The sequence below is a fragment of the Anabrus simplex genome, chromosome 3 (genome assembly GCF_040414725.1).
Source record: "Anabrus simplex isolate iqAnaSimp1 chromosome 3, ASM4041472v1, whole genome shotgun sequence".
NCBI classification, from domain to species: Eukaryota; Metazoa; Arthropoda; class Insecta; order Orthoptera; family Tettigoniidae; genus Anabrus; species Anabrus simplex.
Genome location: NC_090267.1, coordinates 354,555,542 through 354,582,739, shown reverse-complemented (window position 1 = coordinate 354,582,739; position 27,198 = coordinate 354,555,542). Strand labels below are relative to the sequence as shown.

The 27,198-nt window shown below is 39.5% G+C and overlaps 1 protein-coding gene across 3 annotated transcripts in view; it reads right to left on the bottom strand.

The window, feature by feature from the left end:
- The window catches only part of LOC136866366 (uncharacterized), a 130,788-nt gene extending 104,244 nt beyond the window's left edge, over nt 1-26,544 (bottom strand). The window contains exons 1-2 of one of the 3 annotated variants that reach the window (XM_067143241.2): nt 26,514-26,544; nt 21,203-21,302 (exon numbers count right to left, since the gene is read on the bottom strand). In XM_067143241.2, coding sequence (XP_066999342.2) covers nt 21,203-21,302; nt 26,514-26,535 — 122 coding nt within the window. In that variant the 5' untranslated portion in view covers nt 26,536-26,544. Of the gene's footprint in view, nt 1-21,202; nt 21,303-21,465; nt 21,550-26,414; nt 26,494-26,513 lie in introns of those variants that run through there. The other 2 variants (XM_068226716.1, XM_067143240.2) reach the window with 2 other exon arrangements.
- Between the last annotated feature and the right edge of the window lie 654 nt (nt 26,545-27,198).

The window sequence follows — 27,198 nt, the reverse complement described above, 5'->3', positions numbered from 1 at the left end:
TGAATACCAGTGTAAGTGCAAAATAAATCAAAATGCAACTGATACTAGAAAATATGTCCATATAACAACTCAAAGATGAAGTCGCCAAGAGAAATCTTCCAACAAACGGCAAGAAGAAATCGCTGCAGACGCGGTTACGAGAAGATCTCTTTGAAAAAGGCAAAGATCCCTAAAAGTATTTTTTTGAGGTCGATGAAACATCCGAAGATGAGGTAAAAATTATTAAAATGTGTTCTAAGTTAACGAACATGACACAGACACTCAATTCCACCTTAAAAGACCAAATTTCGAAAGTAAACGACAAAATTTCACACGAAATTTCTCAAGCTAATACAGTTTTAACTGGACAAATATCACAAGTGTACACGCAGGTTTACAAAGTAGAACAGGGCTTACAATCGAAAATTTCAACTGTAGATGCTAAAATTTCATCCGAAATTAGTGACATCACCAATCAATTAACACAGCAGATATTGGACATCAGGTCAAAACTGGATCAGGTTGAGCAGATCAATAGCAGGGTAAGCCAGCTGGAAGGGGACATCTCGAGCCTTGAGGAGGAGGAAGATACCCAGGTTTCCGGCATAAAACAATAGGTTGAGGGGAGAATTTCTACCACTGAGGGAAATTTTGGGAGCCGTATTTCTGCCACTGAAGGAAGATTAGGAAACCAGATTTTGACCATCAAGGGAGATGTGCAGGATATGAGAAAGAGCATCCTTCACGCGGTAGAAGATAGGTTAAGTCGAAGAGGACCTATCGCCATGCCTCTAAACCCCTCAAACGTAACCAGCAATATACAGGACACCTAGACCGAAGGTGATTATAGAGAGCCTTCCGGAATTCCACGGACAACTGGAAGAGAACCAGATTAGCTTCATCGAGGGATCGGTCAGTCTACTAGGACGGACTAATCTACCAGAGGATATTTTCGATCAACATATCACACCGCGGTTAAAGGGGCAAGCTGCTACTTGGTGGAATAACTTGAAGGGCTTAAATTTAAACTGGGCGGACTTCAAGAGGGAATTCCTTGCTAGGTTCAATTCTGAAGGGGTGAAGAGCTCTGTGAAAAGGAAGCTACTGACTGAGGCACAATCCACTGACATGAGAGCTAGCGTGTTCGTCCTACAGAAGTACCAGCTCTTCAAGCGTCTGCACCCGGAAGGAAGCGAGAACAAGATCTTACCCGACATCACAGAGCTACTCCACGATAAGATGCGAACCCTATTGAAAGTATCACAACCGAGATCCTTTGATGATCTACATAGAATCATCGCCCAGCTGGAAGAGGAACACAAGAGCAAAGCTACGGAAGAGACCAGAGGCCTATTCCACAAAAGTATGGTCTTGCACATTACAAGTTACTAGTGTGGATTCTTGTAATGTATGGAGTTGTACATTTCTGTTCCACAAAAGACTGAAAGTCTCTTGTATATTACCAGTGAATTGTTACAAGTTTTACAAGTGATGACATAGTTAATAAACATACTACGTCTCAACATGAATCAGCTGTTTATCTTCGTATTCCGTTCATTGAATTAGGTTATGTTTGTCTCATTTATCGTAATATCGTATTTTAAGGTAAGTTATGCGGCAAACATTCAAAGAACTCTAATATTTCTGTGAATTTCGTAATGCTACAATGTTATTTTTCAGTTTACTTCTTTGATGATAGGAAATTACTCCGATATCACCCATTCTGTTCTTCCGCGATCCTCGCATGCTCACATGTGTTCCGCGATAGTCTGTCATATTAGGCAGCATATGCCGCTAGTAACGATATTCGGCACCAAACTTAATTGTTACGAAATTGCAAACTCTGCAGGAATTGTGAAAATGGTGTCAAGAGAAACGAAGTTATTCCTTTTGAAGGAAATAGAAAGAAGGAAAGATATTCTTTTCGGTGCATTCAGTGAGAGTCTGAAAAAACAAGACAAAGTAAATGGCTGGATGGAAATATTTGACTTGGGAAAAGCTCATGGAGCTCTTGAGGGGAAAAGTTGGATGTACGTAAGAGATATATTCTGGCCTAATTTCAAGAACGTGACACTAGTAAGTACGTTTTTATTTAAATTCTTCAATTAGGTTTATTTTAATTTAGTTTAATCATAATTTTAATTAGGGTAATTATATTAACATATACTACATAACAGTTCTTTTTTGTAGGCAAAGATTGATAATCAAAGACAGACTGGCACAGGTCGTGGAAAACATGCCAAACTGACTGATATTGACAATAAAGTTTTGGACATTCTTGGAAAAAATTCACCGTCCGTTGACAGCCTCAGTGTCCCAGAATCTTATGATGAATCACCCTCAACAGCTGTTGTACATATCTCCACCCAAACATTTTCCTGCAGTGAACAGAGGCAACCAAGGAAAACAGTAAGAGTCATGAAGAAAGCATGGCAGAAAAGAAAAGGAGGAAAATTGATTTGCAAATAGATTTCTTCACCCTAAAAAACAGAAAATTACCTTGAAGTGCTAGCAATGGAAAAGCAATTTTGTGACACTGTGAAAAAATATTATCCCAAACTATCTGTGGACAGTGTTGTAGTTTAAGAAGAAGGTTGTGAAGTAGTGATTGATTAAAATAGCAATAATAGGTTAAAAGTTAGGTCGTAATGTCTTAGATTAGTTTTTGCATTTCTTTAACAATATTGTAATATAACTTGGAGTGTATTGTTTCAATGTAGTATTTAGTATTTAATAGTTTTTTAATAAATAGGATATACAGATGAATTATCACTCTTTCACTGAAAAGTGTTAATTAGCTGATCTCTTCTGTAAGCTACAGCCGGTTTGGCAAGTTCTTCACCTTCATCTTCTGACTCAGGTAAGTCATCCACAATGTTGTTTTCCTGCAGGTCTATTGCACTGATTTGTAACTCTCCATGAAAAATGTTACATAGTATTACGCAGCATTTGAAAATGTTAGCTGCAAAAACGGGATGTACTCGCAAATGGTTGACAGGGAAATTTCTCTTTGAGAATACTAATAGCATTTTCAATTAATCTCCTTGTACTCTTATGGGCCCTGTTAAACCTCTGCAATCTGAGTTCATCTAAATCGACCAGTTTAGGTGTTATAAGCCAATCCTTCAAAGGATAAGCAGAATCGCCAAGCAATACTGACTGCGGAAAGGGTCTCCAACCTTGCTCCATCATTCGAAAGAGATTGCTGTTTCGCAGGATACGAGCATCATGGATGCTACCTGGCCAATTTGCGCTGGCATAATAGAACTTCATATCTGGCCCACATACAAGCATACTGTTAATAGAATGCTTTCCATACCGATCAACATACTGCTCTTCATGAACATGGGGTGCATCAATGTTCACCAAAGTTCCACCTACACAGCCCACAACTTGAGGCATTTGAGCTATATTGTAGAAGTCTTGCACTATTTGCTCAGTATTTTCAGGCCAACGAACAATTTGAGGAAATTTTATATCATTTATTGCAGCTACCACAGAATGTATTGACCTACAGACTGAAGATTTTGCCATCCCATGCATATCTGCAATACCATGGTACTGACCACCATTTCCTAGCCAATATAGTGTTGTTAGTAACTGTTGTTTAGCAGAGAGAGATTTATTTCTGTTTGTACGATGTTCTAACCTAGGCCCAATATCCATTAAAAGTTCTTCCACTTGTATTGTGCTTAACCTAAAACTCTCATTGTATTCAAATAGTCAAACTGGAAGTTTATTCTTTCTCTATACAGGCGGTAGTTTTCATTTTTATCACCATCACTATCACTACTGCTAGACCACATATTTATCAAATTGTATCTGAAATAAGTATATTTAATTAGCACTAGTAGGTTTATATATTATTGTCCTTTCACTGGTAGAGAATACCTCCCAATTCACTAGTAAGTTACAAGTACTAGTCCTTTTGTGGAAAATACCTATAAAAATTCACTGGTAATTTGTAAGTATGGAGTAGTAAAGTACAACAGTAGAAAATTCTTTTGTGGAACAGAAACTCTGGTATTTGTACAAGTTACTAGAGAATTTACTTGTAATGTACAAGACCATACTTTTGTGGAATAGGCCCCAGCTCGGTTAGGAAGTGCTACCAGTGTGGAAGAACAGGACAGTTGAAGAACAAGTGCCCAAACTTGACGTGGGAAAACTAGGACCGACCCATTCTGGATTGAGGGGGGATGGGGCCGGGTACAGGAATGCACCTCAAGACACGACAGACAAGCAACCCTGGTCAAGTAGGGGAGGGATTGGTCAGATTGTGAGCAGAACAGGCCAACCAACCGCAGTTATCTTGAGGATAGGCGAGGAGAATTTTTCAGCCATACGCTGTAGCCAAGCACGCCATTCATTTGTCAATGGGACTGTTACCAGATTACTACCGCCTATGAAGTCTCACCATCTCGGAAGAGAAGTAGGAGCAGCGGACGGAGTAACCTATGTCATCGAAGGACAGACTAACCTAACCGCTAAATGCATGGACCTACCTATTGTAACTGACATTGCAGTGATTCAGAACCTAATACCTGACATATTAGGTCATGACTTTCTGTTGAAATACAAGGTGATCCTAGACTATGCAGCTCATGAAGTCTTTTTGAGAAAGGACAGACATCTGAAGGTCGCCTGGCATGATGAAAATCTCCGGACTCGCAAGGATGCAGAAGTCAACGTAGAACTGGGAGATATCCAGTTAATGCATCTTTGACCGAGTGAAGAAGAGGAGCTGAGACGCACCTTAAAGGACTTTCCAGAAGTCATCACCAAGAAAATAGGACGGACTACCACTGTAAAGCACACCACTGAATGCAGCACTTCCTCAACCATCAAGCAACATCCATATCCAATCGACCCAAATAAGCGCAACTTCATCATCCAGAAGTTTCAAGAGATGGAAGGGCAAGGTCTCATTGAACCCTCTACATCCTGTTGAGCTTCACCTATCATCCTACCGAGAAAGAAGAATGGGGAGTATCGACTGTGTGTGGACTTCAGCAGGTTGAATGAGAAGACCGTTAGTGACGCCTACCTCATGCCTGACCTGAAAGACTCGCTGAAACAAGTAAGTGGATCAAGGATTTTCAGCACGCTGGATCTCAATTCCGGATACTGGCAAGTGGAGGCCAAGGAAAGTTCTAGACCAATGACCACCTTCATGACACCGAGAGGATTGTACCAGTTTACAGTAATGCCTTTTGGATTGAAGAATGCTCCTGCAACCTTCATGCGACTGATGATTAGTAGAAGCACGTTTGTGTTGAAAATTTTTGCCTAATTCTGTCATTTTTTAACAGTCATTTCGGTATATTTTTAGCTTATAATACCAATATAGTTAGTCCGTTAGTGGAAATTATAAATTTCCCAGCTAACTATTCCTTGTTGCCAGCATTCACTATGAGAGACTTTGTCTCATTTCTAAAAATTGATGCCTGCCTGGCCATCAGATGATATAGATGTAGATTCCCATAGGGAACCTGAAATATTTGTCCAGAATTAGTAAATTTATAATACCAATAGAGTTGGTGAATTGCTTGTGAACATTCTGTAGCACAAGCATTTGCAGTAACTTTCACTCCCCCTATAAATAACTTCTGAACTGTACTATTGCCACAATTAAGCACTTAAGCAGAACCATAAATAGACATTGCCCTTTTTTATCAGTCATTTCATCACAAAGAATTGAAACTCTCATCTTTCACAGCTTCTGTTAATCTTTCTTACTCCTCTTTGATGATTCTAGGTACAGAACTTTCCCTCAGTCTTCCAGCTGTGGGTAAGTCTCCAGCACTTAAAAAAATCAATAGGTCTAATATTAGAGGGCTATTTAACATCATTTGAATGAATTAAATGATTTATAATTGTAAGTAAATGAGGGATCCAGCATGCATTATCTAGGCCTAAATGTCAAACAAGAAAACTAGCATAACCGCACAATGATATTAGAAAAACATAACCTCACATCCCTTCCTCAGAAAAAAATGTATTACGCAAACCTGGTTTATATTTCTCCATCCACTCTCTCAGCTTAGGATGATCAACTTTTCCCATTGGAATATTTGCCTCCATAAAAGCTCGAGTTGTAGATAAAATGAATGCGTCTTTATCATATTTCATTAATTTTGCCACTGAAAGTTATTTTTTTCTATTTGTTTTACATCGCACCAACACAGATAGGTCTTATGGCGACGATGGGATAGGAAAGGCTTAGGAATGGGAAGGAAGCGGCCGTGGCCTTAATTAAGGTACAACCCCAGCATTTGCCTGGTGTGAAAATGGGAAAGAACGGAAAACCACCTTCAGGGCTGCTGACAGAGGGTTCGACACCACTATCTCCGGATGCAAGCTCATAGCTGCACGCTCCTAACCACACAGCCAACTCACCCGGTCGCTGAACTAGTGTCTGCAAAACTAGTTTGTCTTCCGATGCCTGTCGTTAGTGCTTTTTCCTTGTTCTTCTTATGTGAAACTCTGTTATTGATATGTTTCAGGCACGTGTCCTTTCTCTGCCATTCAATTCGCACACTGCAGTATCTGCACATCGGTATCTTTCTAGTTATGTCAAACACACAAAATCCTTCCGATGCAAATTCTTTTTCTCGATCAAAAACAGTCACAACCATTTTAATAAACTGAGCACAAAATAGGAAATTAAACACACCGATCAGCAGCGATTTTCAACAGGCAAGAGGAAATACACAGTCACGTTACACATAATTATGAATACTTAATATGATAAATTTCTCGCTTCACAGGAAGCTAATTTAGCGATAATCAATATACTATATCTTAGCTTTCGGTATACATCGAAAGAGTATAAAGTTGATTGTGGCATCGATTATCTGATTTTATTGCCACAACTTGCCTCGAAACTCCATCGTAAACTTCAAATGATGCAATTCCAAATCATTTCGTAAATTATTTTGCGATTTCACTTAAATGTAAATAGTTTCTTGTTTTTTAGCCAAATCTGTAAAATTACGCAAAATGTTTGCGATTCTGCGCTTTGCGAAAACAAGTATCTATGAATAAGGTATTGTCGGGATATGTTGGAGATTTCTGCCAAGTGTATCTCGAAGACATTTTAATTCACAGCAAGAATTTTCAAGAACACCTTGTACATCTGAGGAAAGTGCTGGAAAGACTGAAGATTCATGGACTGACTTGCCAGCCAACTGGAGAAGTGCCACTTCGCCCAGTCCCGCATAGAATATCTTGGCCATGTCCTAACATCTGAAGGCTTAGAAAGGCAACCGGAGAAGAATCGAGCTATCAAAGAAGCCGAGCGCCCGTAGACCAAGTGACAAGTACGTCAGTTCCTTGGTTTTTGTGGATGGTATAGCAGCTTTGTGCCACACTTTGTGATGAAGGCAATACCACTCGCCGATCTACTCCATAACAACCGCCCGTTCCGATAGACCAGCAAGGAAGAAGTAGCACTCCAAGGCATTAAAGCTGCGATATGCAATGCACCCAGTCTAGCCCATCCCAACCCTCAACGGAAGATGTGCCTGCAGACAGACACCAGCAACTCCGGGCTAGGAGCAGTGTTATTCCGGGAGAGGAGTGGCAGCGGAAGGGAGATCATCGAGTACACCAGCTGAAAGCTATCACCCACCAGACAACGCTACTGCACTCCCAAGAAAGAAGGCTTAGCCATGGTGTGGGCCATGGCCAAATTCAGAGGCTACTTGGAGGGAAGGAAGCTCCAGCTCTACACCGATAACGCAGCTCTCAAATGGTTGAACTCTGTCCCTGGCTCAAAATCTAAACTGATGCGATGGGCTCTGTTAATCGCAGAATTTTATTTTGATGTGTGTCACATCCCAGAATCGACGAACATAGTAGCAGACAGTTTATCTAGGCACCTGGCGATGAAACCTGAAGCTAGGAGCACCAATGTCGAGAGGAAGATCCACGAAAACACCAATGGCAAGAACAAGACAAGCCCTGTAGGACCATGACGCAGTGGATTAGGAGACAGAACACCGATAGTCGACTTGTCCCGATGGAATTTAAGATGTGCTACAAGAAATTCTGGATTGACGGAGGACTCTTAATGTACAGATCGCACCTCACGCCTGCAATAGTGGTGATCGCTAGACAGCACACGACGGACATCCTTGAGAAGTTCCACGACAGCACAGAAGCCAGGAGGTGAAGAGACACATCAGTCTATCCGACTAAGATTCTTCTGGGTCAACATGCGGAAAGACATCCTGGACTCTGTGAAGGGGTGCTAAATCTGCGCCTGCCCCAAGGCGAGCAACAGGAAGGCAGATTTCAGTCAGCAAGGAAGACGGCCGCAACGCATTTGTGAGGTCACAGCCCTGGACTTGATGGGTCCTTACCCTAGAACACCACGGGGTAAAACTGGACTCACCGAGCTCGATAGCTGCAGTCGCTTAAGTGCGGCCAGTATCCAGTATTCGGGAGATAGTGGGTTCGAGCCCCACTGTCGGCAACCCTGAAGATGGTTTTCCATGGTTTCCCATTTTCACACCAGGCAAATGCTGGGGCTGTACCTTAATCAAGGCCACGGCCCTTCCTGTCCCATCGTTGCCATAAGAACTATCTGTGTCGAAGCGACGTGTAAAAAAAAAAAAAAAAAAAAAAAAAAAAAAACTGGACTTCTAGTAATCACCGACCTATTCACAAGCTGGATAGAGGCCTTTCCGATACCAGGAGCCACAACAGGGCGCATCACCAGCCTTCTACAAGATGAGGTATTCAGCTGCTGCGGTTATCCACGGTGCATTCTGTCAGACAACGGGAGCCGGTTCACGTCAAGTAAGTGGCAGCAAATGATGACAGAATGGGGTGCAGAGCACTGGACCACCCCTATGTACAATCCAAGGGCCAATCCAACGGAAGGACAGAACCAGGAGCTAAAAAGGATGCTACGGGTCCACCTAATAAACAAGGTACATCGGCTGTGGGACCGTCAGATACCGCTGTCACTCTTTGCCCTGCGACAATGCATCAACTGTGTCACTGTCTATTCCCCAGCGGTAGTACGGCACCGGGGATTGGGAGATTCATCCACCACCCACTTCTGGTCAAGATGATGCAGCTGCTTCCCTAGCAGAGTGGCAGCAGCAGCAGCAGCAGCAGCAGGACATCAAGGAAAAGCAAGCTTTCGCCAAGAAGAGATCCCTTACTCAGGCCAAGTCTCAAGATGTCGAAGAGACCCAGATCTTCCAACCAGGCCAGCAAGTACTGCATTGTAACCACCCAGTCACTAATAAGACTGGAGGGTTTCACGCAGGTCTCACACCTAAGTGGGTTGGTCCCGTCGAGGTGGATAAGCAGCTGGGCCATGGGGTCTACTTACTAAAGATCAACCCTCCTGTCAAGGTCCACGTAGCAGAGTTGCGGCGAGTCACCCAACCACTGCGCATACAGAGTAAGCCTGGTACTGCCACGGGTCCACCTGGAGGAGAGGCTACTAATGACACATCACAACCCGGTCATCATGAGAACGCAACAACTATCATTGAGGAAGAGACTGGCAGCAAGGTAACACTGACTGCCAACATGGCATGACCCGGTCGAGATGAGGAGAGCACATCCAGCAACGTCGAGGAAGAGAGAAGATACAATGTATGACCAAGGCAAAGTCGGTGAGTGTGATAGACTGTTAAAATTGTTTCAAGTTATAGGGGGGATATTGACGCAAGTGTAATAGACTAAGATAACTTGAAAACAATATTATTTAACCTGTGGGTAAATAATGCAAGTATCGAGCTGAAATCATCATTACTATTTTTATGATTATTATTATTATTATGACTTGTGAGGTATGGCTATGAAGTTTTTACATCCATTTATTAGTATAATTATTATTTACTGGCAATCGCATTATTTGTGAGGTTATGTCATGAAACGTGCTGTACCGGTATTTATATATTAATATGAATTTATTTCATGTAGGAACACATAATAGTATATAATTTATTATTGTCTGTATATATGATCTATAATCCACTACAATACTGTGCAACACACTGTAATATCCAGAATAACATATCTTTGGCACTAGATAGTTGTAGAAAGTTCTTCACATTATAACTAGGCTATTGGGCACTCTAGAATGTACGAGAAAATATGTTGTATAATAATTTTTTAAAAGCATGGCCAGGCAACATATATAAAGAGACAGTCTTGTGAGTGAGAGTTATTGTTTACAGGAGTTATTTTTGTGAACTCCTGTGACTGTCGACATGCTCCTGTAACAGTCAACTGTTTCAAGATGGCAGTCTTATTCTTCTGTTTTTCTTGTAGTAGTGCTTTGTTTTAATGATGGCAGCTTATTAGTTTATGCATGTGAATTTGCATAAAACTTATATAAGTTGTAGAATACAAAAGTGTATGCAACTGATAGCATTTTGTGTGTGTCTTCGTGAATGCATCAATCTACTGTCATCAATACTTAAAATGGTGATTTAACTATTAGTTGCAATTCAACTGTTGCTAACCTGGGCCCAATGCTAGGAGGCCAGATTCTGTGTGTGTCACAAGCCCGAATAATGGGTGAGTGATACAAGAGTAACACCTCTTTAAAAAATCTTAGCCCAACTGGTAGCACCTTGTAAAGGCCCCTTACCAGTATTATGGTGTACACCTCAATGGCAGTTCAACCAGAGAAGCTGCTCTTTTCTTTTTTCTCCTTTTTAACATTACACAGACACAAAAATAGGTCTCACAGCGATGATGGAATAGGATAGGGCTACGACTGGGAAGGAAGCAACCATAGCTTTAATTACGGTACAGCCCTGGCATTTGCCTGATGTAAAAATGGAAAACCATGGTAAACCATCTTCAGGGCTGCCAATAGTGGGGTTTGAACCCACTACCTCCCAAATGCAAGCTCAAAGTTACCCGGCCCATACCACACAATCAAATAATTCGGTACATGGAAAAAAATACCTCTGGTACAGAATAATTTGGAGATGAGGCAACCCCTCTCTTCTGGGGAAAAAGAAGAAGGAAACCAATACCTTGTCGCGAAGAGGGATTTTCAGGCACTAAGGGAGTAAACCTTGAATGAAAATCCTATGCTAGGCCTAGTGATTCAGTAGAGGAGTACAGTAATGTTTCAATGCTTTCAAAGTAATAACTAGCCTCAAATAAATACTAAACCAAATGTAAACTCCACTTCCGGTGTCCCAGGGTTAAATGACGATTTTTAGAATCTGATGCTCATCCTGGGAATGCGAGAACACTTGCTAGTGGAGGACATAAGCACTCGAAATGGACTTTATGATAAAAACAAACTGAGTGGCAACCCTAAATGTTGTTATACTGACAGGTAAGAATGAAGAAACAGTCAACATGATGGAACAGTGGAGAGAATATATATATCAATCAGGGTTGAGTAAGAAAGTGAAAGGGGACCAACTCAAGGAAGATGAAAGGAGGTTACAAGTTGTACTGGAATGATAACCGCAAGGGGGTAAGGAATGGAGTGGGTTTGGTGCTACACAAAGATAATGTGGTCATCACAGATGTCTCCTTTGTAAACAAAGGAATCGTCAAAGCCAGAGTAAATCTAGGAAAAATCAGTTTCACAATAGTTCAAGTACATGCCCCATAGCAACAAAGCAATGAGGACGAGAAGGAGAGTTCCTAGAAGACCTAGGTGATGAAGTACAAGAAGATATCATGGTAAATGGGATTTGAACACTCAAGCTGGAGAATATGGATCTGGCTATGAAAAGATGATGGGCTCTTTTGGGTATAAAGTAAGGAATACTGAGAGTGAAAATGTTCCAGTCCTCTGTGTAAGAAATAAAATTCTAATGAAGAATGTGTTCATCACAAAAACAATACAGTCGTAAGATAACCAAATATAACTGGGATGGAAGATTTAAAACAGGTGCTGATAAGAGAGAGACTAACTGGAGAAGGAGTGAGGGACACAAAGGTCATCTTTAGACAAGTGCTTAGAGTGACTATGAGCTCCTAGCAGCTGACCAAAATTATAAGGTTGGACTTACATCAAGTACTATGACAATACTTGCAATAAAGGAATGGAAATTAAAGGAAGAAGATAAGAAGAAAGCCTCTAAAAACCTGGAAATACAAAAGTTACCAAGAAATGAAACAAAAAGTGCAAATGAAGAAAGAAACATGTTTAAAACAACCTGTAACTCTGCGGTAGAAGTTTATGGTAAAACTGGAAGAAGAGTAAAGGAGAAGGAAGCTAGTTGGTGGAATGAAAGAGTGAAAAAAAGGCTATTAAGGATCAAAATGTAGCAAAAAAAATGAGGCAATAATGTTTAAAAAACAAAAACAAATTCAAGGGGTGATATCACAGGATGTTCAAAAAATAGCAATCTTTGAACAAGAATACAGAGGTATCATGATGGTGGTGGTGGTGGTATGGCTGGTTTATTCACAAATGTTGACATTCTCATTCTGCTGCCATCTAGCAACAAAAGCAAAATTCTACCAGAACAGGTACTGTGGCTGATGTGAGGTGCCTCTTGGTCTGAACACTTGAAAACAAATGAAGCCTGGCTCATTGCACCAATCCGAGGGTGCTGAATCTTATGGTGATAGTTCTGGACTTAAGCAGGAGAAGGAAGTGAAAACATGTGGAAGCCTCTCAGATGGCAGATCATTAACCACAGATGAAAAGTTAAAAGCTTTTAACCCACAAATGGTCGTGCAGGGTCCATTGCTCTTCCCCCACCAAACACATCTGGTGGTCCTCCCTTCTTGCAGCTTTCTAACTTCCTCCCCACTTGCTAAAGGTGAGGTTATTGCTCAGCTGCTGTTTAGCAATTGTTGAGAATACAGGCCCCTGTGTCACCGTGACTCCACACGGCCGTTAATGTTGATTTAAATTTTCCTTGAATTCATATGTAATATTAACATGTGGCTTATATTTAAAACGACCAAAACCAAATGAAGAGTGGATTCTCTCCTTACTTAATGAGAAATTATCTGATGATGCATATAACTATTTTGAAAATTATCTAGGTAGTGGAAGAGACACGTGATGATTGCAACCATAACATTGACTCTGAACAGAATTATAATAGTGACAATAGTGAAAAATGACAATGACAGTGACCATCATCAGATAGTGACACTTCATAAGTAAAGATGGTATAAAGTGGAAATTTACTGAATCAACACAGTCTGTTCACACAGGGCAGCACAACATCGTCATTTGTCCATTCAGACAGTACAGAAGTTATAAGCCTGTCAAATACAGCATCAAAGTGTTTCATTTGGTCAATTCTAAAAACTTTCTATTTTCTCAAAGTGGAAATTTATGTTGGAAAATAAGAGGATAATCATGTTATTGTCTTTACAGCCCACTAACTACTTTCACAGTTTTCAGAGACACCGAGGTGCTGGAATTTAGTCCTGCAGGACTTCTTTTATGCACCAGTAAATTTACCGACACGAGACTGACATATTTCAGCACCTTCAAATACCACCAGACTGAGCCTGGATCGAACCTTCCAAGTTAGGTTCAGAAGGCCAGCACCTGAACTGCCTGAGCCAATCAGCCCAGCTTGAATACAACCTACTGACCCATTTGTGATACTCCAAATTTCATCTGAAGTTGTGAAAAGGCAAATTCTTCCCATACCTGGTAGTGTAACATAACTGGTTTACTGGCATCCCACTGGCTGCAGAACTCTTGCAGTACCACCATATTACTACAGTGAGGACAGTGAAGAAAACTGAGAGGGAACTACCTGCCTGTTTCAAAACTAACAAAAGACAGGAAGTAAAATCTCCTGTATTCAGGAAAAATATTACAACTCATGTCTCCAGAGCTGGCTGGAGACCGGTGATGATAAGAAGCCTGAATTGATTATGTTCTACAACAGAACTAAAGACAGAGTTGACATAGATGAAATAGCAGGCAAGTACACAGTAGCAAGAAAATCAAACAGATGACCTCTCACTGCCTTTTTTAATCTTTTAAACATTGCAGTGGTCAACAGTTTCATTGTATTAACCAGCAATGACAAGGAGTGTCAGAAACCACTACTGAGAAGACAATTCTAGAAAAGACTTAGAAAGGAACTTGTCATGGAAATATGAGTTCTTGACTAGGAAACTCAGGACTTCTCAGAAAACTGAAAGCTGATATCATGGCGATTTTGGGAAGTACCACCTGCCTCTGAAGTTTCAAGAAAATGCTAACGCTGTGAGAAACGTACACCAAATTCAGGAAACAAGACCTACCATGCCTGTCCGCTGTACTTGAAGTACATTTGTGGGAATCATGGGAAGCTCACACGAGAGAATTTCTTGAAAGTACTTAAAGTAGCCGCCCCAGTAAGAAAAGACGACAGGCAAGTCCAAGTCACTTAATTTTATTCTATTATATTTTATTTTTCAGGTCAAAACATAACTACAGTATTTTGTATTACATTATACTGTAAATAGTATTGAATTTTCACTCTTATTGTATCTTCTGTTATTCTTCTTTTATAATTATATATACACATTACATTAAAAGTCTGTGATATGTCTTTTTGTAGGTTACATAACTTTTTCTGTAATAGGTTAAAAATGATATATTTATTATCACAAACATATATTATAGCATACTGTTTCAATATACCCCAAAAGTGTTAACAAACCACAAGTTAACGAAAAGTGTGTTTTCAAAATTTATCATTTTCATGTCCCATATTGATGACAATTATTGTAGATATTAGGCCATCATCAGCCATTAGCTTCGTTAAGTGTTTTAAGACCTCATGGCTGATGATGGTCAAGAGACCAAAACTAGTACCATGATTAAAATAAATTGAAGTACTAATTTTATATTGTATTGATTAGGTGGATTACCTCATTTATCTACAATAATAAGTGTTTCTTATGAAGGAAGTATCTTTTGTAGATAGCTATTGCATAATTACATCAAACAAATGAGTAATAGGTACTCAATAATTCTACTGAAATATGTACATAATGATGGAAATTATGTTTACTGAACAGAACTTTCAAAAATAAGCAGAATTAATAATAATGTTATTGGTTTTACATCCCACTACTACTTGGAAGGCTTCCATAGAAGCCGAGGTGCCTGAATTTTGTCCCACAGAAGTTACTTTATGTGCTGGTAAATCTACTGACAGGAGGCAGACTTATTTGACCACCTTCAAACACCACCAGACTGAGCCAGGATCGAACCTGCCAACTTGGACTTAGACGTCTGAGCTACTCAGCCCGGATAAACAGGATTAAAATACACAACACATGAAGGGTCACCATGACCTCGTGCCACCTCATTAAGTTGCACCACGAGCACGACTGCTCCCCCACCAAGATAAGGAAATGGAACAGTAGACAAGCTGTGATGCAAGAAGAATGAACAAGCTGGAACCAAATATTCATAGCAAGCAAAAGAAATAGATTCAAAATCTGTTTGTGTACCTATACCAAAGAAGAAAAAGAAAGTACCATAAAAATGAGGAAAACTGAAAGACATCTAGAGTGACTGAAGATTTTAAAGATGTTATTACAATAAAGTGGAGATTTTGCATTCAATCACTGAATTATAAAATATCAAGGCCATCATGATAAAACAGCACTGATGGTTGTAACGGGCACCAGGAAATGTTCTTCGCAGTGCCTACATGCTGCTGCATAAGGGAGCATCAGCAGTTTAGTTAGCAGCACGGTGTATCTGTCACGCTCACTAGCCGACAGACCAAGGTCAACAGGATAGCAGTGCAGGGAAAGCAACACGTGTGAGTTGCGGGCTGTCGAAATCGTCAGTGTGTATTGCATTAAGCGAATGTTCTGATAGATTATTGGAATAGTGCAACAGGATACAAGCGGTAATGTTTACTACTGAAGGGAGAGCTTTTTTTGGTGGAATACGTGTTTCGCGAAGGCAATCGGTTTACAGAAAATGTAGAACTAAAATTTCAGGTGCGGCTTCCTAACTCAAAGTGTCCAAACCAGGATACCGTTCGGGATTTGATAAGTAAATTTTGTGTGACCGGCTCAGTTTACGATGTACCGGGAACAGGTAGGCCTACACTTTTAACGGACGAAAAAAGATTGATGAACATAAAGTGAATATAATTAATTACGTGCAGTCTATTACGCAAGAAACTTTAGTGAAAATCTTCGACTATATGTGTAGACATGCTGAAGTCTGTCTTCGAACACAAGGACAACACTTCCAGCAGCTGTTATGAATTGCTGTGAGTACAAAGTTTTTTTTTTTTTTTTTCTTTGCTAGGGGCTTTACGTCGCACCGACACTGATAGGTCTTATGGCGACGATGGGATAGGAAAGGCCTAGGAGTTGGAAGGAAGCGACCGTGGCCTTAATTAAGGTACAGCCCCAGCATTTGCCTGGTGTGAAAATGGGAAAACACGGAAAACCATTTTCAGGGCTGCCGATAGTGGGAGTCGAACCTACTATCTCCCGGATGCAAGCTCACAGCCGCGCGCCTCTACGCGTACGGCCAACTCGCCCGGTGAAGTACAAAGTTTACTGGTTGTTGTTTGTTTTGATACAAGAGGCAGCAGCCGTGCTACCAACTTAACTGCTGATGCCACCTCGCGCAGCAGCACGCAGGTGCTGCGGAGAACATTTCCTGGCGCCCTTTATTATTATCATCATTATTAATTACTAAAATCAAACAGCAATATCAGCACACAAGTGTTTAGTTCATTACCAATTTTGGGACACTAAGGTCCATCATTATTTAAAACATGTTAATCCATGTGTGGAGATGGTCAATAAACCTCAGCCTGCTACTTTTTCACCAATATTTTTCTGTCACTGATATATCAGATATGCAGTCATGGAAGTATCTGTGACAAAATATTGTTCAAGTTGTGTACTTGGATCACGTTCATAGGGCTATATTATCTACTGTAGCTCAAGGTCTATATCCGTTTTTTTATTTAGCTGTTATCTACAGCAATATTAAAGGTGTTAAACAATACATTTTATCATAGTGTATTTCTAAGCACAGAAAAGAAAATACTCATCTAGCAACTCTGTATGTCAACAGCTAAGGCATGTTTCATACGTAGCACAAATCAAACAGGGCAGTCCTCAGCAGGCAAATGGAGGACGTTTGAATACATCATTTTTGCGAGAAGTACTTGTCCAATTTTTAAAATAATCACGAAGTTGAATTTGTAATGTTTGTAGATTCAAGGCTTTGAGTACAAAATAGTGTGGTACTGTTTAAAAGAGCAAAGTTAGTACCATGATCTCAGAAAATATTAATGCCATAAATCAGTATTGTAAGTCTGATTATTAGTCCCTTGGTACTATTACTGAAAGTGAAAACAAAATGTCAATATCTTCAACCGTTCAAGAGTTATTTGATGTGGACAACTTAGCTGAATAACCCTGTATATGGGAGAAATCTTTGACTTTCATAAAATTCTTATTAGTTACTAGCAAAGAAAATACGAATATAATTTGCCTCAGGTTCAGACTGTTACTGCAACAAACCTCCAGGTTGAGTACCAGTCCCTTTTGTATGTTGTACTTGTATGATATTAGATATATAACATCATACGAACATTCGTCATAAAAGTCAGTCATTTTATTTTTAAACCTACATTAAGTACTGTAAATAACTGGTATCCTGGAGACACGACACAGGTAATCACATTCTGTTTGTTAATTTATTGCACATCATGTTAACCTTTTCCCTATGCATAATTAAATCTTTAAAATTATAAAGGTGAATATAAATTTCCCATATCTAATGTCCCTAATTTTCCAAAAAAAATACTACCTAATATTGTCATCACATCAACTAGAAGTATTTCCATACTGGCCGCCCGCGAGGAAAGAGTGACCATGACTATAATCATATTCTTGTGCTTTCTGTGCCTGAATCACAGATAAAAGTCACAGATATTTTTGTGTTGCAAATACGCTGGTCACAGATATTGCAAAATATCATTTAAGCTCATCTCTATCCAGATAAGAGCCTCCGTGGCACAGGCGGCAGTGTGCCGACCCCTTACCGCTGGGTTCCGTGGTTCAAATCCCAGTTACCCCATGCAAGATTTGTGCTGGACAAAGTGGAGGTGGGACATGTTTTTCTCCAGGTACTCCAGTTTTCCCTGTCATATTTTATTCCAGCAACACTCTCCAATATCATTTCATTTCACCTGTCATTCTTTAATAGGGACCTGAAAAATTAGCATCTATTAGTTTCAAAATTAGCACCTATTTTTTTTCTAAAATTAGCATTTTTTTTTTTTTCCAAAATTTGCATCTATTTACAAAGTTAAAATAATTGCATGGTGGTATTAATTTTTACGATTCCAAGTTTATGAAGTGCAATTATTGTCCTTGGTTCACACACAATACAAATTCACTGTTCCAACTAAAGCATTGTCAGTACTTCAGCATTGTTTTTTTCTAAATTGCACCGTCTATCTGTAAACACTGTGTTGTAATGAGACAACATGCTCTCGCTATCTACATTGTTCGTTGGGGTCCACAACAACTCAAGACAGTATTTACCAAATATGCTGAACTCTGTCTGAACTGCAGTTAATGCAAGCATGACATCACATTTTTTAACTTTCTTTCATCTGGGTTTGAATTGCATGTTTCAGAGAACAGTAACCAGACCAGATATCGTTTCGTGAGAGATCTGTTACTCCAAACAATTTCTCAAGCTCATCTAATTTATCAGTGTTATTCAAAATTATATTTTTTGGATACAAAGCTTGAGAAATTGAAACAAAATGCTTATGGTTATCTTTTAATGTTGCTAGCTTGCACTGTGAAGAATGAGCAGTTTTGATAAATGTTTCTCTACATGCAGCTTGCTGTAAAAGATTGAGCTTAATCAAAGCATCATTAGCTGCCACAGAAAAATTCCCCTCACAAAACTGGCATCAAGGTTATGCAGTTTGGGGTAAGGGGGTTGAGAGGTAGGATACAGAGACCCTTCAAATTCAGTAAGAAGGTCAACCAATCCAGCTGCATGATCTGTGACAAAAACCATGTGGGAGTGAAGCCTATTCACTTCTCGGTCACTCAGATCAGTCAGGTACTTAATACCACAGTTCTTGATGTCTTTCATGTCAGACATCTTCAAAAATGTAACATCATCAATAAAGTAAGCACTCGTATAGAAGACAGCCTGAAACCAACTATTCCATCGGGTTATGACAGGTGCAGGAAAAAGATTTGCTTCCTTTGAAGCACCATACTTTGATGTTAAGAATGGTAAATAATTATATTTTTGCTTTTGTGTGTTCAGAAATGCAGTCTTTACCATCTCAACCACATGATTTAAATCTGTCATCACTGCGACCTAACTATTGCCAACCAAGCTGATCATATGTGCCCAGCACTGTACATGCATTAAATGATCTCCTATAAGCACACGTAACGTTTCATAACACCGGGTCATGTACGGGGCACTATCACTAACAAACACTTTAACTGCATCATATGGTATACTATAACTGCGCAGAGCTTCTAAAACAGCACGAGAGCAGTTTGTAGCATTTACTGCATCAAGATAGTTCACAGAAACAACATGCAACTCTCTTTTCGATCCGGCTAGGACTTTGAATATGATGATAAAAACACAACAGCCCATTCTATCTGTAGTTTCATCACAGAATATGTTGATGTTCTTCCCCACTAGAACCTCTGCTGTTCTTTTCTAGTGGTCAGATGCAACTTCTAGAAAGGAAGAAAGACCTCAAATCATAACAAAATAATTTTAAAATTACTGGATCAATGGGGTACGGGTAAGATAGTGTGATATGGAAATCGCACTCAAATTCGGTAACCTTCAATTTTGCGCGTGGTTTTAATATCGTAATACCTAAACCGTACCCGATCAATGAAATCGAAACTTACCCAGTAAATATACTTCACATAGAGTTCTCACACATGGCAGCTCTTCATATGAAAACTTAGTAATCCAGGCTCTTAGCTCTTTGCTTTCCAGCTTTTCCAGAGGTATATTTGCTTTGGCAAATACTTCAACTGTGTGTTTCAAGAAGTTAACTCTGAAAATTTTTCGTCGTTTACAACTATCTAACTGTGTAAGCACAGAAGATTGCTTTCTTTGAGACGTACTAGCAGCAGGGGTTGAACTTTCATTATCGCGTTGCTTAACCACGTGTTTTTCAGATTTAACATGTTTCACAATGCTTTCCCCCCTCCCACACAACTCGGGAATTACAATACTTGCAAAACACTGCCGCTTAATCTGTGGCATACAAACCATCCTTTGCATATTGCTGAGCCCTTTCGTGCACAGTTTTTGTCGTGCACCCCATAACCTAAACGATCGCTCAACTTTCTACTCTTCACTAGTTTCAATTTTGAACAACAGGAAAACAACGCTGCGACTATCTCGTTATCTCCATGACACTCGATTTACATTTCAATAATAATCAATATAGATCTTATTCCCCATGCTATTCCCATTGTAAATATTGATTAATGTCAGTAAGCAGCAATCGATTGGCTACTTTCCTTCATTGATCGGAACGGTCGAAAGATTTATGCATAATATTTTGAGTATTTCTGATGATTTTGCCGAAATATGTTGTTTTCACCAGTAAAATAGCATATTTTTGCAGAATTCACACCAAAATCGCATATTCATACTAACTTCGCATTTTGGGTCACAATTTGCATTTTGTCGCACTTCTATTTATGCGTAAAAATTATTTTATTCCACATTAGAATTACCGTAGGCTTGGATTCAGTACAAGATTCAAAAATTCACATTTATCGCAAATGCGATTTTTTCAGGTCCCTGTTAATTGATCATTGCCCCAGAGGAGTGCAACAGGCTTCGGCAGCCAGCACAATTCCTATCCTCACTGCTAAATGGGGGCTTCATTCATTCCATTCCTGACCCGGTCAAATGACTGGAAACAGGCTGTGGATTTTCATTTTCAATCCATGGTGTGTCATCAAGATAAAATGGAGCCCAGATGAAATAAATTGCAAAAATAAAGAAATGAATGACAGTGTGTATGAACCTAAACATTAGACCTTAAAAGTGTTGTCTAACTAAAAATGGATAAAAGGAATGGAAGAGTGCGTGCAGAGAAGAGGATAGAACTGGGCAAGAGTGAAGAGGGAGAAGTGGTGTGAAAACAAGAGAAGATGGAGAGGCATATGTTCCAAGCATACCTGGCCAACAGCTGGGAACTATATATGATGACAATATTTCACAAAAAGTTCTGAAACTTACCTATCATCCCAGCTATTAAATAAGGTAGAACTTCGCTGAAGAACTCCATTGGGCTTGTCAGTTGGTGGGGCTGGAGCTGGACGGATTGGAATCTTCATGTCTGTCAATATCACAAGAAGGGCGTTAGTGCTTCATTACAGTGCTGTTCACATTAAAATAACTAAATGTAATTTTTGTTGTATATAACAGGATTAAATCACCCTACCAGTAATTAGAGTTTCATTATTTCATTACACTGATCACCAATAAACCTTATACTCAACAGTTAAAGAGGCTGGCACGAGCTGCCAAGTGGGAGAAAACTAATTTCTTGTGCGAGTTCAATCCCATCCAAGGTCAGCAGATCTTAAAAGATAGAAAACCCATAATTCCATAATTCAGCATATAATTCAAGCCAGAATTTTTGTTGTTATTCTTATCCATGTACCAAACGTAAAAGTTTTAAACAAACTACAAAAAAGGGAAAAAATGAAAGCTAACGTGTCAACATTGTGGAGTGCAATTTAAAACTAATAACATATTATTATTATTATTATTATTATTATTATTATTATCATTATTACAACAACAATTAGAAAGAGAAGATTGTTGTTTTATGGGCAGATCTTCCATATGAATAATGACCAGCTCACACAGAAAAACTTGAATTTTCTAAAAGCAAGGGCATCTAAGTTGAGATGGTTCCAAGAGTGTGAGAAATATCTGAGAGAGGTGGGCATTACGGAGGATAAAATCAATGACAGGGTTAGTTTCAGAAGGATGATGAAAAGCTATCAGGGTTTTATGGTGGAGACAGAACCCAGAAGATGGGGAGGCCATTTACCAGATGAGCGGAAGAAAGCGCTGATCGATGGGCTCAAGAGATACTGACAGGATGTCAAAACTGGCAGACAAACAAGACACAGACACTGAAAAGGGGATTGGTTGTTAACACAAAGTCCATAGACGCTCAATTTGAAAAGAAAAAAAAAAAAAAAGTAATAATAATAAGAAGAAGCATCTTCGTAACTCTAAATGTAAGGTATGTATCACTGAGAACGTCTAGTGTTTCTTGGCCATCAAAGAGCACATTTCCCAGGTATTTTTACCCTATTGGACAACGATTATTAATCCATCATGCTGCAGTTATTGCCTCGGCAACAACAACCTCCTCCTCTGGATCAGGTTGATCAGCACTTGTTCCTCACTAACACATTGATTGATGATTGATGTTTGTTGTTTAAAGGGGTTTAACATCGACATCATCGGCCCCTAATGGTATGAAATGAGACAAAATGAGACAAAATGAAAATAAATAAATGGACGGACGGATTTAAAACGATCAGTGGATCCGACCCACAGTGCCTCACATGCACAGCTGGCACAAAACAACAGTATTACTGACAAAGGGACTGCTTCTATAGCACGATGCTGAATCGATTATGCTTAGAGTCAAAACAGGTCTAAAATCCAGCATCGGCCCCTCATAATGGTATTTATCGCTAGGAAAGTAGAACCATGCTATTTGTCATGTTGCGGTACTAATCGAAGGGAGCAGAGACTCGCGGTATTCCACACATTATGGTACTATTCACAGGCAGTGTAATGCGCACATGTAACACAGACCTATGGTGTTTCGCACATTGCGGATTATTTACAGGCAACGCAAGCCTATGGCGTTCCTCACATAAGCAGACTAACCACAGGGTCTCGTACTATCCCGTGGAATTCCTCACACAGTGGGAACTGAGCATACGTAAGGCAGAACAATGGTGTCGCTAATCCCATGATGTCGCTCATATAGGGGTACGAATCACAGGTACTGTAGGACCCACCTCCTGATTCACACAATGTTGCTACTAATCACAAACCTATTGCATACCTAACATAGTGGTTCTACGCGCAAGTAAATGTGACCCATGGTGTTCCCTGCATGATGGTACTAATTACAAGTAGTCTCATGGTTCTAATTGGATCATCCCTTGGTCGCCCCTTTTAGTCGCCTCTTAAGACAGGCAGGGGATACCGTGGGTGTATTCATCTGTGTCCCCCACCCACAGGGGAGCCTCACTAACACAATATAGCACACATGTATTGATCATCTTCTGTACTCAGCTTGTTTTCTCCAAATGGTGCCAGCACCATATCTCAAAGGCTTTTAATTTCTTAACATACAACAGAACTAATTTGAATAATTTCATTTTTAAGAAATAAATTTAGAATCATGCACTGCACTGTACAGTTGTTTTCCAAGTAACCGACAACTGTTTTAATGCACACTACTGGATTGAAAGCTATAACATTCTACTGTCATACTTTGTACACAGGTATATCAAAGAAATTGCCTGTTGCCATTACTTGATGGATGCAGTACTTTTGTATCAGTCTCTTGGAACCGGCCAGAGCAAAGTGTAGCTTCCACTGAAGTCCCAGGCTCATCCATGGCTGTGACAATATAGAAGTTGCTGGGGTATGGGTGGTGCTGAATAATGACATTCAGAGCACAAATAGTGTCTGAGTGTTATGAAAGGTGTTGCTCATAGGGTCAGTCGTGCTGCAGTGGGACATTCTGGCCCAGTGAGGAAAGCAATGGCAAACTATCTCTCTCCTCATCTTGCCTAGTACGCCTCATTTGGGCTCTGCCATTGGTTTTTGCTGTTTCCCTATAACTGCATAGCCTTTGATGGTGCTATTTGAGGATCCAACCAGCCTCTGGGCTGATGACCTAACAGACATATCAAAGAAAAGATTTAACAATAAGCTTTCTCGGCCACCTGAGTAACTCTAATGCTATGCTATTCAATCATCTACTATTCGGTCAGTCATCATGATAAACAATGATTCATTACAATTTTTTTTTTGCTTTACGTTGCACCGACACAGATAGGTCTTATGGCGACGATGGGACAGGAAATGCCAAGGAGTGGGAAGGAAGCGGCCATGGCCTTAAGGTACAGCCCCAGCAATTGCCTGGTGTGAAAATGGGAAACCACAGAAAACCATTTTCAGGGCTGCTGACAGTGGGACTCGAACCAACTATCTCCCGGATGCAACCTCACAGCTGCGCGACCCTAACCACACGGCCAACTCGCCCGGTATATATAAGTTATAATGTATTTGAAAAAATAATTGTATTGGTATGCCAAACAAATAAGTAAAATTAATATTAGGATCAGGTCAAAGCCCACTGGATATCATCCAAATTCAATCAATTTTGAGCCACTATTTTGACATTAAAGATGAGTACTGGTACTGGTAACAAATCAAATGCCAACAAGTCTTTTCTGGAGGGAATTTCTACTCTTCACACTAATTATGAATATCTTCACTATTGACAACCGTTTCTATCAAAGTACTCAAAAAATTTACCACTAGCCTATAGATGCCCTAGCCAACCTTATGTTCAATTTGTTATAAACGATAGAGCTACGTTCTATTACATACGTATGTCATCCATCAGAAATAAATAGGTTTTTTCAAATTCATTGACAGTTCTAATACCTTCATTCACATCCAATCAAGCAAACTTATTGATTACTGCAATGTTTAAAATGCCAAAACATGAATCTGGTATAATGGTCTTTTAATTTAGTTAGTTATTTACTTAGTGGCCAATGACATAGCTATGTTGAAACACCAGTTTCAGGAGATCATTGAAGTTAAGCAACATTGGATACAAGTCTCCATTTACTAACTAGAGGAAGAGCAGAAAGATACCCTACAGCAAGTAAACTCGGGTCCAGGAGGCCTCTTCAGTAGCGCTCTGGCTTAGCTGCGGGGCAGTGACTAGGTCACAAAGGTCGCGGTTTGGATAAGGCACTTCAGTTGAGATTTTACCAGTAAATTCATAACCTCCATAACGAGTATTGAAACACTTTGATTAATAAATTGCAATATGGGCCTATGTGTCAAAAAAGGTGTTGAAGTGGCATGTCAAATTATTTGGTATTCAAACAATGTCATTACAAATATTAACAAAATAACCAAGTTAGTAGTACTAAACCTTGGTTTATAGATGTTTTTAAGAAGTCTGTAGCTGATCCTGATATGAATTCAGGCTACTATTAATTTCTTAACTCGACACTGGTATACTTGTGGATTATGGAAAATCAGCAGTATGTAAAATATAAGGGATCAAATTTGGCTAGTTCTTGCCTACAGATGAAGGAAATGGAGCACAGTAACAAGAAATACTGTATTACTAGAAGTGAGTAGGCCTGCATATAGTACAAGGCTATCTTAACATGCAATCTCTGTGAGTCTAGAGAGTGTAAAGATTGATTATGAACTTTTATATATAGGTTTAACTATTTCTCTACATAATAACTTATTTATCACTGTTCCTTATTCTGTTTCATAGATTGAGTGATAAGTTGTTAAAAGTTTGATAGGTTTTCTCTTGTAAGCTATAAAAGCTGAACTTCAATGAAGATGTAGACCCTTTGACAGAATGCCTCAAAGTCAGGATGTGATAGTAACTGCATTATAGGCAGGTCTACATTGGAATAAACCCTCAACCACATTGCACACAGTTGACACTGAATTTTGGCCATTACAATTTCCTTAACCTCACAAAATCAGGCCTGTAGGAGACACGTTTAGATCATCATCACTAGAAATGCATCAACGCATGCAGTTATATACAGAATAAGCCACGAATTAAAAGCAGTTAGGTCTATGACAGTAAAACAAAATAAATTTTTGAAAATAATCACAATTTGCGGTAGGTCTACCACAGGGATCCACATCTACAGTCTATGTGATAAGGTTAACATACACCACATACGGTAGACAACCTATATGTAAATCTACCTGTCAACTTCAATACCAAAATGTAATACTCTACTAACGGGTAGAATACAATAAACAAATACAGGCTAATAAACAAACAAAAAAATAATACTGAACACCTTACACCCACGTCATTATCAATTAATTTAAATATCAAAATGGACAAGGGAATATCAACCCAATCCGTTGCACAAACATGACAAGAATTTCTCACAGCCAGTGTCACGAGTTCTTCTTTACTCCTTCGAGAAAAAAATATAAAGAACCAAAAATTTGCTAGGATGCAGTTACGAATCATGCTATTCAAAAAGTTGTCATGAATTTATGAGGTTATGACATTTCTTCAGATGTCAGTAAATATACGACCTCGAGCACAAACTTACGTAAATGGTAATCGAGTAATTGAATTAAGAATAAAACAATTAATGCCCCTTAAAAATACCTTCCTTCAGCTATAAGATATCAATCACCAGAACATAACAAATTAACTCTCAATTTACAGCGCAGAAACACCACAACATTAACACAGTGAAAGACACACCTGTTCGAAAATGAGAAACCATTTTCTTTGTGATCCAAAGAATAAAGTATTGACGTCCGAAACGGGGGAGGAGCTTACCGTCAGCTGTTTCCAATATGGCGGCGAGATAGTGACGGGATGTAAACACGACAGTGATCGGGTGTGCGTCTGTAGGATTTATTAAGTGTTCAAAATGTCTTTGGTGTCGTATGCGCAACTCTTGAGAGTTGTCGGAGATTTCATGCGTCCATTAGTGGAAGGGGAAGAAATATTCAAGCGTAATTACTGATGTGTGTAGGTAAAAAGTTTAAAACAGAAGATGAAACTGGTTGTGTTTACAATCATCCCACATCGATTCAAAACAGCACAAATTTAATGTTGTCTTGAACAAGGGGGTGAAAATGTGAAGTGCAACTGGATATGTAAAGCGGGTTTGTCAGAGAAATGTTACCGCTGACACGCTAATTCACCTTAATAGTTAAGCTACTGTAATTTTCCACTATTAGAGGTTATGGAGTAATTTCTTAGCCAGGTGACGGGGGAGTTACCTGTTTTGTAAACTGTAATCTTGGGGAAGAAAGAAAATAATAATTCTACTAAGTAAATGTTGTAAGGCAAATAAATCTAGGCTTTATACAGGCTTGTGTTGGAACAGCCCACATAAACTTAAATGTTCTTCCATTTTTACCATCAGCACAAAAGTTAG